The sequence below is a fragment of the Ammospiza nelsoni genome, chromosome 2 (genome assembly GCF_027579445.1).
Source record: "Ammospiza nelsoni isolate bAmmNel1 chromosome 2, bAmmNel1.pri, whole genome shotgun sequence".
In the NCBI taxonomy this organism is placed as follows: Eukaryota; Metazoa; Chordata; class Aves; order Passeriformes; family Passerellidae; genus Ammospiza; species Ammospiza nelsoni.
The window spans coordinates 86164920-86185171 of NC_080634.1; the positions used below are offsets into that span (position 1 = coordinate 86164920).

The 20252-nt window shown below is 40.9% G+C and overlaps 2 protein-coding genes across 3 annotated transcripts in view; one reads left to right on the forward strand and one right to left on the reverse strand.

Annotated features, from left to right (window-relative positions):
* The window catches only part of LOC132069981 (serine/threonine-protein phosphatase 2A regulatory subunit B'' subunit beta-like), a 44967-nt gene extending 43130 nt beyond the window's left edge, over nt 1-1837 (forward strand). For both annotated transcript variants that reach the window (XM_059466500.1, XM_059466501.1), the window contains one exon: nt 622-1837. In XM_059466500.1, the coding sequence (XP_059322483.1) occupies nt 622-766 (145 nt within the window). In that variant the 3' untranslated portion in view covers nt 767-1837. The remainder of the gene's footprint in view (nt 1-621) is intronic.
* A 49-nt stretch (nt 1838-1886) lies between these two features.
* The window catches only part of LOC132069980 (cohesin subunit SA-2-like), a 59256-nt gene continuing 40890 nt past the window's right edge, over nt 1887-20252 (reverse strand). The window contains exons 23-33 of the mRNA XM_059466499.1: nt 19901-19978; nt 18077-18169; nt 17252-17420; nt 14559-14704; nt 13597-13698; nt 12140-12294; nt 11909-12037; nt 7903-8093; nt 6653-6827; nt 5625-5709; nt 1887-4119 (exon numbers count right to left, since the gene is read on the reverse strand). Coding sequence (XP_059322482.1) covers nt 4111-4119; nt 5625-5709; nt 6653-6827; nt 7903-8093; nt 11909-12037; nt 12140-12294; nt 13597-13698; nt 14559-14704; nt 17252-17420; nt 18077-18169; nt 19901-19978 — 1332 coding nt within the window. The 3' untranslated portion in view covers nt 1887-4110. The remainder of the gene's footprint in view (nt 4120-5624; nt 5710-6652; nt 6828-7902; nt 8094-11908; nt 12038-12139; nt 12295-13596; nt 13699-14558; nt 14705-17251; nt 17421-18076; nt 18170-19900; nt 19979-20252) is intronic.

Consider the following 20252-nt stretch of genomic DNA (forward strand, 5'->3'; position numbering starts at 1 on the left):
TGTTTTTAAATTCGTAACTTGGTGAATTGAACCTTCAGATGACTTTTGTTTTCTGTTTAAATCGGTGGTGAACTCATGGGAGAAACTCAAGGTGCTGCTCTATTTTAGTGTGCACAGTGGAGTCTTAGTATTTAACTACTTTGTCCTATGTCTTTCTCTGAAAGAACAGCTGATGAGCACATAATGCCTTTATAAAGCAGTTTTAAAGAGCAAAAATGCAGTATCTAAAGCTCATTCTCTGCACAGTCCTGTTAAGTAAAAACATGATGAAATTCAGTAGTAGTTGGGAAGACATGCATGAATGTGAGTCACTCTAACCCAGGACCTGGTCAGTGGAGCAGTGTGTCAGTGTGTGCTTTGAATTCTTTCAGTAGAGCTGCATTTCATACTGGGAAGTTCAGCATGTGATAGGAGAGAAAGCTAACTTAAATTCAGGGAATTATTACAGAACCCTGGTGCTGTTGTGGTTATGCTTATTATAAAATGTTGGGAAGTATGTTTTTCCTGCAGCTGCCTTGTTAGTGTTCCAACATTTAGGCACTTCTTGGCATAGTTAGACTCTTTCATTTTCTTTTTTTTCTTTTTTTTTTCTTCTTTTTTTTTCTTTCTGTCTGCTTCTAGGTATGAAGCAGAACTGAGTCCTGTAGACCATCAGAAGGCCAGTGTTCTAAAGTATCAAATGGAGAAAAGACCATTTTTTGAAATGCCTTCCCATCTGGCTGATGTAGACTTGGATGAATATGGCTATGATGAGGATTTTGAATAGAGGTTACTGATGGTCAGCACTTGCAGAAGAGAAGGGACAGTCTGCAGCAGGTCTGCTACACACTGATACTTTTCAGTGGGGTTTTTTTCCCCACTGAAACATATCAATGGGAAAAGAAACACTTTCTTTAGTTTTGTGCTAAAAATATCTAATCACTACACTACCTTGTAAGCAAAAGAAGTGCATTTATATGGAATGATGAGATTTTTGTATTTATTCAATAGTTTATCGTTTGTAAAATAGATTAAAATATTTATTTTCAGATGTTGCATAATTCCTTTTTTGGAAGAATAACAATATTTGACTTAAGAGAAAAGTAATCTACTGTTTTTATGAGAACTGTATAATTCTCTTTAAGCTGATGTGTGGTGCACTGACCATCTCCATCTCACCTGCGAACAGGTGTTTCTGTCCTGGTATGGGAGGTAAGGAGACAATTTACACCTGCAGTGTGCTCATGCTCATAGACAGCCCTCTTTTAGGTTTTATGCCTTGGTAAGGAAGAGATGTGACAATGAGTGCACAGTTCAGCATTCATTTACAAGCAGAGTTTTGTCTGACAAGCTGTGCATATTAGTAGAATACACTAAAGTGAACACCCAAGACAAGCTGTTTTTCTTTTCTGTGTAGTCCTTGTTTGCCCCAACTTTAATTTTGCCCTTTTAAACTTCAGGTTTTTTGATGTTAATCATAAAAAGATTATTTAACAGTGAAGTCTGAGTGTTCATACTTGATCCAAAATGGGTGTGTTAATTCATGCAGAAGGAACCAATTTTTTTTTTAAAATCCTTTGTATAAATGTTACTTGATCAGTGATGTGCACTAATTTGTTGTGGGCATTCAGTGATTTTGTCTGTCCTCCCCTTTGCTTGTTTGCTATTGACACATTCCATGGATATTCATCAGTGTCACAGCAGCTTGAAATTGTTGCCTCACTCGTAACTGTTAAACAGGTTTTGTTGGGAAAAAATGTAAAAAAGATGTAAGTTATTTTTTTGGTTGCAGTGTAGATCTTTTAAAATGTTTAGAAAACATGTTTGTATTTTCAAATAAAGATTTTCGTACATGTAATTTCACAGATGTCATTTTTACATACTTCGCACAATTCATGTCTTGCTAATAAAGAGCCATTCAACACAGGATGGGTTACACAGGTATGCAGTCTGGTTGGGTAATTACAACAAGCTGCATATGCAAAGCAATCAGCCTCTAGCAGGCTTTTCTTCATCCAAAAGAGTATTTGCTGAGCAGCTGGGAGAAACCTGTTGTGCTCAACTCCTCATACCACCTCCTGCACAAACCTACACACCTGTGTATCAAGAAACTCACTGCTGAAGTGCTGGTGAACCTTACTGAAGGAAACTCAAGTAATTGTAATACCATTTGAAGGATTTTGGTTAATTATTTCAGTTTTAATACAGACTCACCTATGTCAAATTTCTCCAGGGCTGGCTGGATCCCTTTCACTAACCTGCCCATGGTTTGGGGCTTTTAAGCAGTAAAGATACACAGCATTTCTGTGATGCTCTGGTCCCTCAGGGAAAGGATGACCAACTGGCATTGGAGAAGGTGATCCTGAACATCTGTTACACTGGAAGAGATGCATTTTCCTACCTTAAAACTTTTCTCAAGAAGGGGGCTTGTTACTGGACAGGAAACAGCCACAGGCTTTCCCAGGATGCAGTGACACATCGGTCACACAGCACTATGGTGCAGGGTCAATCTCTTCTGCAGAGCCTGTAGCTGTTGTTGCCACTTTGTGTTTAATGAAGTGCCTGTTAAATCCTGCTCTCTATTATACTTGTGCTAACCAAATCCCTCCTTTCCTAAATAGAATGTATCCTGCTGTTTTCAGAGCAGTCCTTTTTCCTAAAATGAGTTTGAGGATTACTGGACCTTGCCTCTGCAGGGTAATTACCATCCCAATCCCACTGTTACAGAAATTAAAGTATCCATATGTTTGATGTGGTTCCAGGTATAACTGTTTTCCTAGTCAAGCTGTATTCTGCCTACCTGGTGAGTCCTTAGGCCTAGATAGACAAACCATCCACAGATGGATGAGGGGAAACAGCAGCAGCCCAGTCCAGGTAGGGGGAGTTACTGATGGAGTCATAGAGGAACCTGAGAATCACCTCCCTTGTGTCAGCCTGCATACCATGCACAAGGAGAATCATGGATTTCACTGTGGCCACTTCAGTGTACTCAATACCTGGGCAACAGTCATGGCTTTCACTTCTATCTTCATTGGAACTCCCTGCTCAGCCTGTGGAATAACACAACTGCAAAGGCCAGCACACATTTGCTGCCATTCTTTCTCCATCACAGTGTGGGAGTATCACTTACACATTCAGTACTAATGGATAGCAATAGTTCTGTAGTTTATTTTACATAGTTACAATCCAAAATATATATATATATATATATATGTATATATATATATAAAAATAAAGCTGATATGATCACTGCAATGTACAATTCCAGGGAGCAGTGAGCAGGGTAAGTGAAAGCAGCTCCCACTCCCCAGCCGACTGCCACTGAAACACTCGAGTGACCATCATTTGCAAATTCTTAATGCAAAAACCCTCTATTTATGCATGGCCATATTTACAGTCTATTTACACTGTCTTTCCAGGATTTTTCCAAGTAAACACCACATGATCACTATACAAAGGATTTCCAGAGGAAAATACTCAGCTGGTCCGTTGTTTCTTTCTTTGTTACTCTGAAGCCTTCACACAGATTTTCCAGGAACATGTCCTGATGCTAAACACATTGTTCTAAGCAATGGAATTCAGAAATACTTTCAGATGATTGATCCAGGTTTTCCATTTTACAGGCAGGAAATGGCATTTGCCATCAGCCAGCAGGTCCCAGTGCTCACAGGTGAGCCAGGCTCTTTTCTCCCCTGCACTGGGTGCAAGGAAACACACACATCTCCATTTGGTTATCTTAAACAGTAAAAAACAGGCCAGCAGAGCACTGGCCTCACATGCTGCAGACAAGCTTGTCTCACCTGGTTCACAGTGTCTTTGATTCAGTGTTTGTCAATACCCTGATTCCAATCCTGCAGCCGTGAGCTTTTCCAAGGCAGCATCAAGGATGAGGATGCAGCTGAGTAAAGATGCTTAGAAGGCCCAACCCTGGAACTGCAGCAGCCACCTCAGTAATGCCCACAGCCAGCAATGGTGAGAAATCAACCATAGTGCTACAAGCTGGTTCTGGCTGGAGGCCCATGGGCACAGAGACAACGTGACCCATGTCTCCTGCCACCTCAGTTTGACGAATTAAACAACTTGCAGAAAAAACACAGCGTGTACTTCACTTCTGGTCATCCTCTCAGTGTCTTAACTGTCCTACATCACAAGAAAAAAAGAGATTAAGTCAGTGCTCTCCTCTGAAGAAAATATCATTTAAGAGCCTATAAGGAATCAGAGTAACAGTGCAGCATCAAACCATTCAGCAACTTAGACATAGAGCCAGCTCTTATAAAGAGCTACAGCTTCCACAAAAGGCAAGAAGCATTTCCATATCCCAAAAAGCCCAGAAAAGGTACAACAGGAAAGGCACCATACTGCCTAAGTAGTGTAATTTCTGTATAGCTTTGATCTTTGTCCATGGAGTTAAATTCTTCTATTATCTATGTTCAGTAGGAGCTGCTTCAAGTACATGGGCCAAACTCTCTCATTTTAACATGCATATAACTGAAAGAAAAGGTAGTCCTCTTTAAAAATTTAAGCCCACCATATGTTAAAAAAAATTGGCTGAACTTTACAGCAAAAACTCATTTAAAAAGACAAAAATCATGCAAAGTCCGAATGTGGTGGTTAGATCCCAGATAACCAGTCACTGGAAATCAAGGAGTTGCCTGACTCACTGCAAAAATACTGTCTGCCAAACACTGAGTTATGTTCTGAAGTGCAGATAACGGGGAACAACCTGAAGGAACTGCTCAGCCCCCTGTAGTGGCTGACACAGAAACCTTTAGGGGGCTGAAGGGGTGTGATTAGCTGCAGCACAGGATAAACCACGGCCTTTCTCTCCCCTCCACCCCCTTCCTTGTACAGCCACTCCACAAGGCCCTGCTGTACAACATCCTGAGTTCTTGCACTGCACTGGCCCAAATGGCTAAAAGTCCTTCCCTGCTGCAGTGACCCAGTCCAGGGCTGAGCTGAGGCCAGGCAGACAGCTGCAGCTCTGCCAAACTTGGATCCCAAAGGCAATCAGTGCCCATGAGACAAGCCCTTGGCTATGCTGGTTGCCACTCCAAGCCCACAATGTTCTCATGCTTCCCTTCAAATCCCCAGTTTGTTCGGGGACAATTTAATCTGCCCAACAGCCATGACAGGGAAAAGGCAAGAAACATGGGATACTCCAGCAAGAGCCCAGGGCTGTCCAGTGATCAGACACATTCTGAGTCTTGCAATCCAAAGAGCACAATGCAAACACCATTTCTGAAGCAGATATTCCCAGCAGGCCACACAGCAGTGCCATCTCTGCAATGTGTCAGTAAAGCGAAGCAACTGCAGCAAACAGCTCTTAACAAGGAAGCTTCACAGTATGGGGAAAAAGAAAGGGGATCCTCCTCTTAATGCATCCTAAGTGACATTCAATCCTTACAAACGACCTAAGGATGTCTTGATACTACAGTAAGGATTGCCTCTAAAATGTAGATTGAGCTGAAGGAGGAAACTACAGTTGCAGCTGGAAAGGGAAGAGGGCATCCTCCTTTTCTCATCCTGAAAAGGGTCACAAAAGAGCAACCCCTTTGCTGCTGCATGGCTACCCAGGAGACTCTGACCTAACACTGACCCACCTCAACTACAGCTGTCCTCAGAGCTGGAAAACCAGCCAGAATTACCTGGTCTGTACCAACAACATCAACGTCTTCAATTGTGTCTTCTGGACCCTCCGCAGAGACATCTTCTGTCTTAACCTCATCTTTGCTGGAAAAGAAAAACAAACCAAAAAATAGCTAAGTCTTGAGATATCTCATAACAGAGGCTGCACATGGCAGGGAATTTCACATAGTAAGATCTGCTGCTGATATCCATGTAAGGTAGCCTAAAGTTACTGGCCTAGGATTTCCCAGTATGAAACAGGTTATGCTCTGAGGAATTTTCAATAAAGCTGTTCAGAAACAAAACACTAGTTTGAACAGGGGCTACCTTCATGTTTAATAATTTGTTCTACTTTACTTGTATTCTCCAGGTTCATTTAGCAAGTGTCCCAAAACCTGGAAAAGCATGCATCTTCCCAGGATTTGTGTTTCACCTTTTAACCTACTACCTCAATAAATGAACTGAATTAAAGGAAAATACTTCAACTGAGCACTTTGATTGCTCAAAGGTAGACTCCAGACTCCCTATTTCTGCAACACCTCTCTCACATCCAAGCTGTGTGGAGTTTCACTGTGGCATGTCTGCATGCTGCACACCAACACTTCTCTAAAAGAAAGCCACAGGGTAACACAGTGGTTAACAGCAGATCTGCAGAGACAAGAATCCTCTTTCATTTCCAGAAATGCAGAAAACACTTATTGTGTGGCTGCAGCAACAGCCAGAGAGTAACCAGCACCTAAGATCTCCAATCTGGACATGGGAAGTGGGACAGGGAACTTTCCTCCATCCTTGTCTTTTTCTCTGCACACCTGATAGTACTTCAAGAAAGCACAGAAGCCCTGTGACAGTGGCAGGAGAAAGCAGCAGATGTAGATACTGGACTGAGGAAACAAAAAAACACAACCTGTCCTTGGGACACAGCCCATAAGACAGGAGGAGCACACACCCTGAGCTCATGAAGTATTACAAAAACCAGAAGGTGGATAGGGAGACCCCAACTGTCAATGCCAGAACAGGTGGAGGAGCTTGTAAGACATCAAACTCTCACCAGTATCTTCTACGCATCCCTCCTGGACAAAGGAATGGCAAACGTTCCTGCAAGTGCATCTCCTGAGATTTCAGCCTCTTTCTGCTTTTCCCTGCTGCAGAGGACACCTGGGAAACACACTGCTGTTCTGGGGCTTTGCTTCCTGCTTCAGTCTGGCTGGTTTCAGGCACAGACCCTGCAACAGAGAGCGAACACAGTCATTCTTCAGCCTCACCCTCAGAGGTCCTGAGATGGACATTTCCAGTATGTTCCCCACAGCAGAGAAACAATTGGGCCAAGCTCAAAAGGACATCTGGAGCAAAGCATTCCTTATTGAAAGAGACAGCTAAAAGCCACTTAAAAGAAAATCCATTTAATTTGCCCACTGGTCATTTTTGCAATCTAGATTTATGAACTTGGCCCTGGTCCATAACTGCTATCAATACTGCTGAGTCTATGTAATGCTCAAGAAAGCAGGGCCTTTGGGGATACAAAGGAACAAGCTCTCTGAAGGCAAGTTATTGAAAAGAAGATTTATGAGAAAGAATGAGAAAGAAACTAAAGGACACTGTAGGAAAATTTCCTTTCCTCCACATACTACTGCATATGTCCATAACACTTAGCATGTTTATTAGCAATTGTTTTCATAACAGCTTTATTACATTTTAACTAAGTCCCACCATATCCATCAATGAATACTTCATTACAGATGGGCAGTCCATAAATGCTGCCAAAGCCTGGATGCAGCTCATCTAAATATAATTCTTTAAGGTAGGAGTATAATTTTACAGACTCCCTAGAAATTCACCAGAGAGAAAAACCCTAGAATATGATTTGGCCCAGATAATCTGGCCTGAAGACCTGAATCAACTTCTGGAAATACCTCTCCTGTCTCAATTATCTACAGGGCCTAAAGCAACAGTGTCCTAAGTTAACAATTAAAAGCAATCAACCAAGTCTCAAAGGCTCAGACAAATGCCAGATTTTAGTACACAGCAGAATTCAGATAATCTTGAATTCCCTTCAGTCCAACCCTATTGCTATTGAGTGATCAAGGGACCTGTAACAACAACAAAGCTGAAGGCAAAAACCACACTTCAAACTGGGAAGTCCACAATATCCAACACATCATGGTACTCTACTGCTAATGCAAAACATTAAATACATTTTAGCATGTGCAAATTTGCTACAGCTAAGCAAAATAGCAGATACAGCAGTTTTTCCAGACAGACAAAAAATACAGCTGATCAAGAACTGGGAAGTTTTCATACCATTAGACAATTTCCTTTTAAAAGAAGATGTCTTAGATGAGCCCACAGGGGGCCACTCTCCCAAACTGCCAAGGACAGAGCTCTCCTCATCTTCATTTGACAATAAAGAGTTTCTGTACCAGACCAAAGGCTGCCATTTGTCTCCTCTGCAGGCCAGTGGCTCTGTTACATACCTCTGTAAGTAACTGTACCTGGAACAAAAACAAAAGCAAGCATAAGGAAACTCACTATCCTTCCATTCAATATCTTGGGCAGGTATTGCAAGAAAGGGTTTTCACTTTACTCTCCAAAGGTGCAAACAGAACTGTTGAAGAGAGGGCACTATTTTTCTGTGAAATACCTGATATCTCTGAACTATCTATTTAAAATGCAAACATCTTCAAAGCTAAAAGGGTGCTTGAATTTTTAGCATTAGAAACAACACAAGATCCCCAGAAATTACAAAACTACATCAGCTTCTATAAAGAGTTTCCTGTGCAGGGAAAGTCTGCCAATTGCTGCTGCCAGTAGCAACCTGAACAGAGCAGAAATTCTTCAAGGATTCATTTCTTCTGGTGGCCTTTTCTGCCTTATGAACACAAAGAAGACCCCAGGCAAGAGATGCTCCCTGTGATTCAGTAGTACAGAAAACAGTACAGGTCAGGCAATGGGGGTTTTATACCATGAATGCCTGTTCTGTCAAAATTTAAAAAAATAACAACCAATTAAACCACTTTTCTATATTACCAGCTCAAACTCAATCCAGTTCTCTCACTAAAATGTCAAGTGTTTGCAAGAAGCAGATAACTGCTCTATAGTTGTGACAATACATGGGATGTGGGAAACATTATCTCAAATCCTTGTTCTGTCTGATTCAGGCCAGAGATTTGACACTGGGCCTTCCTGAATCCCAGGTGAAGCTAGCACCTTTCCTGGAGCAAAAAGGCCATCTTCAAACACTCTTATTTGAAAAACAGGACATTTTCAACAAAGTCTTTCTGACCCATTCCTACTTAATAACAATAAGAAAAGAAAACCAAAGTCTGACTCAGGATTAGAAACCGGATATTCACCACATTTCAGCTACAGTCCATCACTTTAAAATCAAGCCCAGTGTTGTTAAAACAGACCCCACCTTAGCAAATACCAGAAGTGACGGTTTTAACACCAGCCTGTGCAACATTTTTTTTTTTTTTGATTAGGAGAGTGGCCTGGAAAATATCAGACATTTCATTTGCTTTGCAAAACAAGAAAACCAGTGCTGAGAGGAGGTCAGGGTAAGCACTGGCTCTGAAACAATTAGAGTCCTGGACTCTGGGGGCCCCAGGGATCAAGAAACCCTGGTAATGGAATTTGTTGGTTCCAAACAAGCACGTATTGTAACTACAGTTTCAGGGTCTAATCCAACTGCTATCAATGTCAATGGAAAGACTCCTACTGATTCAGGAATCAGGCCCTTCATGCTGCTTGCTATTCAGCAATTCATTTCTTGTGTGCATTTTGTGGCACAGAGCAACTGACAAGCCAGGTATTTTACTGCTAGAGCCTGTGCAATTACAGGGGAGAGGGTTAAAGTCCATATACTTCCATGGTGTTGAAATATAGTCCTTTCTAACAAATGCCCATATTCTGTATCTCATCTGTTACAGGTACGTTCACATATGTTAACATATAGACCTGGACATCAATCCTATGATTAAAAAGAAAAATGAAAAAAACCAGATGTTTGTTTCTCAAAGTTCATGTTGACCTAAAACATTCCATCCAATAATTTATGATGGAGCTAAACCTAAATATTTCTAAGAGGAAATATAATCTCCAGTCTCTGCAAGGCACTTATGGCCTCCCAGAATAGAAACTGTTATTCTAGAAATATAGTAGGAACGTACTTGTGGATAAATTGCAATTTCCCTTCTAGCAAATTTTATTGTTTCCCATTTGTTCCAAGCAGTAGATGGAAGGCCCAAAGCAGTAAGAAGTCAAGTGCATTCCCTACTAGGTTCTGTTATTCTCCACAAAACTTCTCCATGAATAAACCTACCTGAATGCATCAAATGTATCTGATACATTCAGGAATATACTTCCAGAATATATCCTCTGATCAAGAGGTTTAATATAGTCCTAGGGAAAAAATATCAGGATTTAGCTTTGATCTGCCCCATCAACAATTAAATATTTTCCTCTTGTTTGATTAAAAACAACTCCCAGAGGTAAATGAAATTACCGTTTTTCAAGGACGGTTTAACAGGAATCTACTTATTGCATGGGTGTGACCACAGAGGCTTACAGCTCTTTAAAATACAGACAACAATGGACAGAGTTATAACTGTCCAAACTGGGGCCTGGAGCACTTCCCTGATGAAGAAAGGCTGAGGGAGTTGGCATTATTCAGCCTGGAGAAGAGAAGGCTCTGGGGAAGACTTACAGCACCTTCTAGTACCTAAACAGAGATGAAAAGAGAGCTGGAGAGGGACTTTCTATAACGGAATGTAGAAATAGGAGAAGGCTTTAAAAGGCTTTAAATGGCTTTAAACTGAGTGTGAGTTTAGATTAGACATTAGGAAGAATTTCCTGACTGGGACTGTGGTGATGCACTGGAGCAGGTTGCCCAGAGAGTTCTGCACTCCCCATCCCTGAAAGTGTTCAAGGCCAGGTTGGATGAGGCTTTGAGCAACCTGATCTAGTAGAAAGTGTTCCTCCCCATGGCAGGGGGGTTGGGACTAGATGATCCTTGAGTCCTATGGATTCTATGAAAACCAATTTTAGTAGCAGATCTCAAAGATTCTCATCTGAGAAAAATGCAAGAATAGCAAATGAAGTTATCCATATCCATAGATTATGGGTCAGCAATCATTATATGTTGACTACTTTTCTTCTGCATTTTGCACTCCAGCTTTGAATCAGTTTTTTCAAATTAATTGTGTTGATGGCAATCATTAATAAATTGTGTCATGTGAAGTAACAGGAAAATAGACATTTACTATTCTTGACCCATGTTACATAAAACCTGGCTGATGATTCCCATGGAAGTTCTCCTCCAATGTAAGACAAAGTGACATGGGAACAAGCAAGTTACACAGAGCTCAGAAAGATGTGACAGTTGGCTTTCCTCCCTTTCTGCTGACTTCCTTTCAAAAGTAAAACTCTTCTTGTTGTGTACTGAAGTGATTTGCTCAGAAATGCAGAAAGGCAGGTGTGTCTTACTGTCCCACATCTTCAAATGTGCTTTCAGAAAAATGGAAATACCTGGAAGTATCTCTGAAGTGCAGAGATCCAGATCCAAATGAACAGCACTGACTAAGGAAGTAATGCTAAAGGTCAAATAGAAGGAACAATGTTACTTCCATCTCAAAAATTATCAGAGCTGAGGCAGGTGAAGAAGGAAATAAGATACATACCCATATATCTCTCCATTCAGGTGCATAATACCCTACTGATACAAAAACAAAGCTATGACTCTTATAGCATTAAATGTAAGTATTTAAAACATGACCCACTGGATCAGGGCACATGCCTGTGTAAACAGTAAATTCTTGGATTTAAATATCTATATAATGAAGAGTGTCACATATATTTTTATTCCAAATATGTTCCATGGAATTCACATAATTGAGGTCGGAAGCTTTGGAAATAGATAATTACAAAATAATGATCCCTGCATTATTTCTTCCACAGTATTTTGATTTACTTTTCTGTTCAGAATAGCATTCCTGCCACTCCACTAACCAGTCAAGTCACAAATCTCTTCCACCAAATTAACAGCCTTTCCTTCAGAAGAACTGCCATATGTGGCCACAACTATGTGTAAGAAAAATCTAGAATGCTTATTGCAGATACAATCTGAAATAACTACTACTACAAAATTCAACAAGTGTGTCTCAAACTAACAGCCTGAAGGGCAGACTGATTTCAGAGGTTCTCTGAAGTGCCCTTGAGCAAATTCTGCCACGCTGAAGTTCAAGTGTCCTTTGTAGAGGGATACACAAATCACAAACTGTGTATGATGGTATATGAGAACTGAACTTACACTAGTCTTTTGTCTGGCTTCAGCAGCTTGTTGGAAAATTCACTGATGATTAACAGAAAGCTCAAGTTAGGAGGCAAGCATTTTCCATCTACTCCAGTAGCTCCTTGAAAAGCAAATTCAATCCCTTCCCTATTGAAAGAAAAACAGAAAAGAACAGAGTAATAAAACAGATAAAAGAGACAACTAATAAAAGCAATGACCACGGACAACATGATGCTACATGGCACATACTTGTGTATCATGGCTATAGATTCTCTAGATTTCACTTGGTCCCAACCAAATGTTAGTGAAAAGCGACGAGCAAGTTCTTTGATGTTTGCAAAGGAAGGAGAGGAGAAGTCCACACCATTACTGCTGTCTTGGCTTTCTGCATGTGTCTGAAACAGCTGCAAGAGAAGTCTCAGATAAGCAAACACAGGTAATCCTACAGGCAAACAAAGCATCAGGCAGACAGAGAGACAGACACAGCCACCTCACACAGAGAGAAGCCTCACAGAAGAGCGGGTGAGCCATGTGCTTCTGAAGCACTGCATGGAACAACGACAAGGAACTGACACAAAGCACACTGCTGTGCTCCTAAGACAGGCACAAACTAAAAAATAAAAATATTATGTGTATAAACAAAAAACTGATTCCTGAAGATGATGGTCCCACTGACCTCATCTCCTGTTGGGGCTTCTGAACCAAGCCCCAGAGGCCTAATTTGCCTGAGATGCTTTCAGAGTAGCACAGTGCAGATACAAAGCTGCAAGTCTGGCAGCATCATAGTCCCATTTCGGAGAGTAAGAGTAGGTCAAAAACACATCTTGAGCTCCATTAACTGTGCTTTGGGGTTTTTTTTCTAATAGAATATGGAAGTAGCTTGTTCTTGTCAACCTGTTAACTTTCAAGGTCAGGCAAAGGCCAAAAAGGGCCTGTTGTCTATGTGATACCTAAACGCCAAGTCCTGACTATGTCAGCAGAATATATGTAGCCAAATGCTGCTTAGACTCATCTAAGCTCAGATTTCAAGGGCTGGTTCACAGATCTAAGCCCCTGGCAATATGTGTGAAATAAGCAAAGCTCATGTGTCAGTATCCTCGGGAGGAGCCTGCTTTCTGGATTACAGCAGGACTCCAGGCTAGAAGCAGCTCTGGCCATGGGCAGAGCTGGCAAAAGCAGCTGCTAAAATAGCTAACTGGCTATCAGTCAGCAGCTGCAAGCAACTGAGACCCTTCAGAAGAGCTGCAAACCACCTTCATCCAGAAAAAAAAAAAAAAGCTGAAAATACAGGGGGAGTTGGAGTGGCTAGACACAGGCACATCCATGGGTCCTCAAACTGAGAAAGAATTAAGGTAGTCCATAAAACACAACGTAAGATCCTTAACATTTATTAAGAGACATCATGTTCCAAGAAACACTTCATAATCTCACATCAGTTCTAATATACTATGCACTTGAAGATTAAAAACATGACCAAAAAACATCATGGACAAAAGAACCTTTTAAGATAGGGGTAATGATTTGAAAGGAGTTTTAATTGTGACATGCAAAAACAATATACATAGAAAAAGTGCAGGAAAGGAAGTAAATTCTGTCACTAGGTTTTCTAATGATTTTGAATAATTATGGCATGGGAGGTAAAAATCTTCACTGTGAATACAGGTATCATAAGAGCCCCTAGCCTCTTGCTTTTATCTTAACCTTACCTGCTGCAGACAGAGAATCAGTGTCTTGGCACTCTGAATTTTGTCATTGTACCTCGTCTTGCTTAACGTTTCTTTAATTATGTCTCCAAAATCACTGTAGGTCTATTAACAGCAACAAAACAATTGAGAGTTAGCATTCCCCTTCTTTCGCACTGGGAGAACACAAACCACATGACTGTTCAAGTGACACAAGAAGTTCCTAAAACACTCCCAATTTCAGAACATGCAAGTTAAAAGATGAAAACTGTGTCTTTTATAATATTTCATATGCAAAGCAATGGTATGCTCTTTGAAGAGTAATGTGAGGATCAAAATTACACTGAAATTGTTAAGTATTAACAACTAATTGATTGTCAATTCTTAATTCACAATTAATTGTAATTCTTTAAAAAAAGCAAAGCCTCACTAAATATGGAGTTTTCTGCACTTTACTAGTGCTTGCCAATGAAGCAAAGAACAAGATTCATATTCAGGTATTTCCAAAGTTCTGTCAGTTGACTCAAGGAAACTGCCCACTCCGATGATCTTGGTCCTCCTGAAACCCCCTTCAGAGTGGCTAAACCCTGGTCATCTAAACCCTGGGACTCATGTGAAATCTAGGCACCTCCATATGCACTGTGTGAGCTGTATGAATTAAGCTGAACACTTCAGGGTGAGAACCTAAACACGTGAATCACTCTCCAGCCATAAACTGCTGCTCTGCAGTGGCCTCTCTGGAGAAGCTGAGGAGCAGATGTCCAGACAGACACATCCTCTCCTCAATTTTCAGTTGCTTTGTCTGCAGTGAGGTACCTTTGTGGAACCAAGAGAGGAGCTCTGCCCCACTCCTGCTTGATTCTTTTGTGATTATCCCAGGACTCTGAGCCATAACACTTATTTAACACCCTCTTTTGCAAACACTGGAGACACTTTCAAAAACTAAAATGCACTGGTAGGAAAAAAAACCTTATCTAAAACATTACCTTCACATAATACTTATAGATCTCAGCAGCTGCAGTCATCTCTACCACGTTATACACTATTAACTTGCAATATGCTGCCAGAAGACTCCGCTTTTTGTGCAAGTCATCAAGTTTGCAAGCTTCATCCTTTCCCTCTTCTGTCAGATCTAGGAAAACAAAAGCACTGAAGCTTTGTTCTATTACTTTATTCAAGGTATCTCAGTTTAAATGACCAACTTTCACCTAAATAGCACAGACTCAGCTGTTCAGTAACAGGTGCCACTGCTCATTCCTGTGTACATCAGAAAACACAGGTTTATTCCCATTTCAAAGCTCCAGTTGGTAACAGTGAAAACAGTCTTCTTCCACAGTCTCCTACTCTGATCTTCATAGGACTTTGGCATTTCTACTAGTCAGAATCTCCAAGTACAACACTGCTCACAGTTACAGAACTGAACTAGCAAGTAGAATAAAAGGCACAAACATACCAAATGGAAGGGACCTGAAAAATTGCAAACACATTTTTTTCACAGAATAAAACAGATGGTAGAAAAGAGCACATAACTCACTGGAAACCCTACAAAATTGTCACACACAGTCAGCAAGAGTTCCAATTAAATTCTCCAAGTTCCAATAAAATTCTCAAAGTGCTTATCAACAAGAGTAAAAGGAAGAAAAGTCACTTAATACCATTAAGAACAAGTGTCTGGAACATGAGTTACTAGCTGGATAACTCGTGGGAAACAGATATTCTTAAGTATCTCTTTTACTTTTCATGGGAAAAAGATACTCTTAAGAGTTTCCAACAGTGCTAAAAAGGTGCTTGGGGAGAGTTTGTTGCAGTAGGAGAGCCAAGACACACTCTCCTGCTGCACATGTGAGCTATCAAATACCAAAAGACTTCAGTCTCTGACCTATAATTTTGGTGTGGACTCTTTCTGCTTCTAGAATGACTGTGGGCCTGGAAACAAACATAAGGCAAATGACTGATCAGAAGTATCTGAAAGTTAAGAGTTTAAACTGGAATGAAAGCTGCCAGCTGTGCACACAGACAAGCACACCTTGCATCACAAAATCACTGGTTCGGGAAGGAATCTGCAATAGGGTGAAAGGGATCCTTTGTGGGAAGAACTGAAAAATTGAAGGCATCACAGAAAAAAGGTTTGAAAAAGATCTCAGGCGATCTATCCCAAAGCAGGATCAATTTTATCAGTTTCAGAAACGTAACATAAACATCCTGAAACATAACCTGCTTCAATAATTCCCACAACTACAACCTACTTGTGCAATCTTTTCTACTGTATCTTTACTAATTCAGATTCTCTTACTATTTCCCTTTTGCAATTTTGGCCATGCAATGTTGCCCATCAGTGGTTCTTGTATATACACCATGACCTAAACTGTGTGGTGCCCAAACTGAACAGAGAACTCCATCTGAACAGCTGGAGAGGAGTCAGAGAAATCTAGAACAACACTTGTTTTCTCAAAGCATGGCACTTGAACTTGTCCTCAGAACCACATCGAACAATCTATTTTCAAAACACTCTCAAAAGAAAATCAGCCTTCATAATTACAGCCTCAATACAGCATCCAAATGTGTTTGAAAAAAGGCAGTAGAGCAACAAACACTATTTCCCACTGGACTGAAAGCAGCCCTGAGGAAAAGGACTTGGGGTGCTGGCTGATGAGAAGCTCGGCAAGGCCCAGCAGTGTGTGCTCACTGCCCAAAAAGCCAACTCTGCTCTGGGGTGTATCCAAACCAGTGATGCCAGCAGGGTCAGGAGGTGATTCTGCCCCTTCTCTGCTCTGCTGAGACCCCAGCTGGAGTGCTGTGCCCAGCTCTGGGGCCCCCAACACAAGAAGGATGTGGACCTGCCAGACTGAGTCCAGAGGAGGGCCATGAAGATGCTCAGAGGGCTGGAGCACCTTGCTTATGAAAACAGGTTGAGAGAATTAAGATTCTTCCACCTGGAGAAGGGGAGGTTCTGGCGAGACCCTGTAGCACTTTCGAGTACCTAAACAGGGCCAACAAGAGAGGTGGAAAAGGACTTCTTTCAACAGCATGTAGTGATACAATGGGGAATGGCTTTAAACAGACAGAGGGCAGATTTATTTCTTGGGCATAAGGACTTGACTGTGGTGATGGTGAGACACTGAAACAGGTTGCCCAGAGAAGCTGTGGATGCTCCATTCCATGTTGAAGGCCAGGCTGGATGGGGATTTGAGCAACTTCCTCTAGAGGAAGGTGTCTCTGTCCATGGCAGAGGTGTTTGGAAGTATATGATCATTCACGTCCCTTCCAATCCAAACCAGTCTATAATTCTGTGAAATCAGCCCCACAGTCCCAAAATCAAAATCTACTGGTTCTTTACTCTGATGGCCTAGAAGGGTCCATGCACTGACACACTACAACACTGCAAGGCCTTCCTCTAACATTTGGACCATGGAAGACAGTATACCAAACACTTTACTCACCCAACCCCACTTTACTTCAGCCCTTTTCATCATACAGGTGAATTGGTTAACCCACAGTCTGCACAGATCAAAGAATTACAGGGTTTTTTTGTTTGTAAAGGTGACCAGCTAGAAAAAAAAACAAAGCAACTCACAAAATAACAACAAAAGAAAGGCCAGCCTTTTTCCCTGATACATTCACTGCAGATGACAAATGATAGCAAAAATAGTAGATTGTTTCTCCACTGATGATGTCTAACCTTTTTTTTCCTCTTCTCCATCCATGAAAACGTGTTCCTGGATAAATGAAAACAGTTTTTCCTGAAGTTCTGTGTTAGGAAGATAACCTAGAAGTCCAACTGCTTCTTCATTATTATTTGAATCCAGGTGACTCAAAATCAGCAACCAGTCACAGAGTATCATGAAGGCCTGTACCAAGCAAATAAAGCCAAAGAAGGATTTAGAGACCATGTTACTTTTTGTGCCAATTCCACTCTGCATTTCCATCAAACACAATCAAGTTTCCATCCCACTTGTTCCTTGCAAACTAAAGATTTCTGTTTGCCTCAGCTGTGATGAAATGCCCCAGCTAAATCCTTAAAAAACTTGTATGTTAGGATGCAGTGTACACAAGTATCATGCACAAATACCACCTAAAGATCTTCAAAGTTGCGTGGGCAAGAAGAGCTGTATTATGTTGAAATACCCCTCTTTTAACACATGAACCGCTGGACAATTTCTGCATTTCTTTAAGTAATATTCATAGCAAAACATAAATGAAGCAATGATAGCAACCAGTACACTGGTCTAATTAGAAAACACAATGATTTTCATTCAGATTGAGGCCTTGATTCTGCAGATGGACTCATGCAGACAGCACTAACTTGTAGCATTTCAACTAACTTAACTTTAGCTTTTATTTAAAAGAAATAGTTGAAGACTGGGGTTTTTATGTGTTATTTCTTTGCTAAGAGACAAAAACACAGCAAAAATTTAATAGAATTAAAAACCAGTATGAAAAAAAGGCAGGCATTTAAAAGGAGATCTGAGCACAAATGCTCATTAAGTGACAGAAAAACACAAACCTTTTCTCTTACATCTTTTTCCTTATGGTGGAGGAAGCATGTGCAAATCTGACTGAAATGTCTCAGCTGCCTTCTTAGTGGAAAAAGAGTCTCCTAAAAACACATTTAGGAAAAACAAAAGGACCAATATGTTAGAGACTATGATTCAACAGAGAATTACAGAACAAACAACAGTTGCATCTTTCTTCCACTCATATTATTCATTTAAGATAGCACAGCTGATGACATGATGAAAGAAGCTGGCATTTCACAGAACAGCTTACTAGCTATGAACAACTGCATCTGTCACAGTTGCTGAGGCCAGTGGAATTCAGCAAGTCACAAACTCTTTGTTTCTCCATCTGTAGGGAGGGCAGCATGTATTCTGTTATTCACTTCATCTTATCTGTATAAAGCAGTGATAACAATGGAAGTAGAGTCATAAAAACCTCTGGTCCATTCCACCTAATGTTCAATGTGCACTGCCTTCTGGAGTTGGTTTTCTCCCTTCTTCCCCTAATGACTACAACGAAAATAGGGTTTAACTTTGGCACTCAGAAACTTAAGACACCACACTTTGTTAAGATGAATCCAGTATGGGAGACTATTTGGTTTGCTCGCAGCTGTACAGTAGACTTTCTTACCAGGTCTCAGCTGTACTGCACTGAGCTCTGAGCCATCAGTGTAAAAGGAATGCCCTTCAAGAGAGGCAGATTTCATGTTACGCAGCTCTACATTTATAAGAAAAGGGATTCATCCCAGGACATGCTGAGGAGAACCAGGTAAGGGGCAATACATTCTCCTAACACTGCTAGGGGAGGAGCAAGGGGAAATAACAGAGCTGCTGTCCAGGAATTTTATTTTTTTTTTTGCTCTTGGAACTTCTCTATCTGCCAACATCCAGATTTGGCCCTGCAGAGTGCACCGTCACATCTGCTTCCAATCAAAATCTGCTCCCATATGAAGGCCAAATTAAAAAATGTGCTGCCCCATTACCAAGCTGAGCTAACTGTGTCTGGAGTGAAAGGCAGAACACACTGGAGCAGTGAGAGATGTGGGGATCCAGGCAGGAATGGAACGGGACGGGAATAGACAGTGAATCAGTGGCCAAACGGGTAACGCCCCAGCTGGCATTCCTCACGCCAATGTCCATGTCAGCGCCTGTCCTGGTGCACACGAGCACCAGGGAAGGGGACAGAATGACAAAGCAGCACCCACTGGAGTCAGAAATCATCATGAGGAGGAGCCCCACAGGGTACACATTCACACATGAAATAAAACATAAAAGAGTTTTCCTTTCTGGTGTCTCAAACTAGACTTTCTTCTGAAACATCTGCTAAAGCTTGATACTTTTAAAAATCATGTAAATAAATAGTCAACCAATGAGAAAATTACCACCTTCCTCATCCTTTCTGACAGAAATACGCAGGTTGGTAAATGAAGAAAATTTTAAAAAGAAACAAAGTTACAGAATGTCCTGGAGTTTTCACTTAATATTCTTTGCTGCTTAAAACAAGAAAACAACAAACTCTTTGGCAGTGAGACAAGTTCCTTATCTCCATCAAGCCCTAGGAATTTGATGCACATGTTTTGCAGTAAAAATAGCAGTGAACCATTGTTCCTGCAGACTGAAAAAGCACATACAGGTTAAAAAAAAAAAAAAAAGAGGATAATATAGAGAGAAAATGCCTCAATTCGATTTGGTTTCCTCAAGAAAACAGACAAACTATCTTCTTATAAGCTTGCTTTTTCAAGAAATCTCAGAACAGGTAAATTAGCTTTAACTTCTATAAGGGTAAACTTCTATGAGCTGAAACTAGCTTCAAAATTACAGCAGCGACCAACCTTGGGAGAATTTTCCGAAACTGCAGCTAGTTGCCACAGGAGAGAGAAATAAGTGCACTGGAGAGCTGGTAGGATAATCTGCAAATAAAAACACATGTCCTTTATTTACATTAAAGGCTCAGCAGCAAAAAGCTTAAGACTAAACAAAGCATTCAAGCCTGACATTCAGCATGCTGCTCACATGAACACTTCCCAGTTGTATTTAGATCCTTAAAATAAATTTAAAAGGTTTACATATAAGCAAGCATTGCCCCCTGAGAAACTTCATTACTAAGGTGCTGATTTTGCAGAACTTCTGAGACATCTCCATGAGTTCAAGGGAAAGCAACCCACATATCCAAAAGTGTATTCC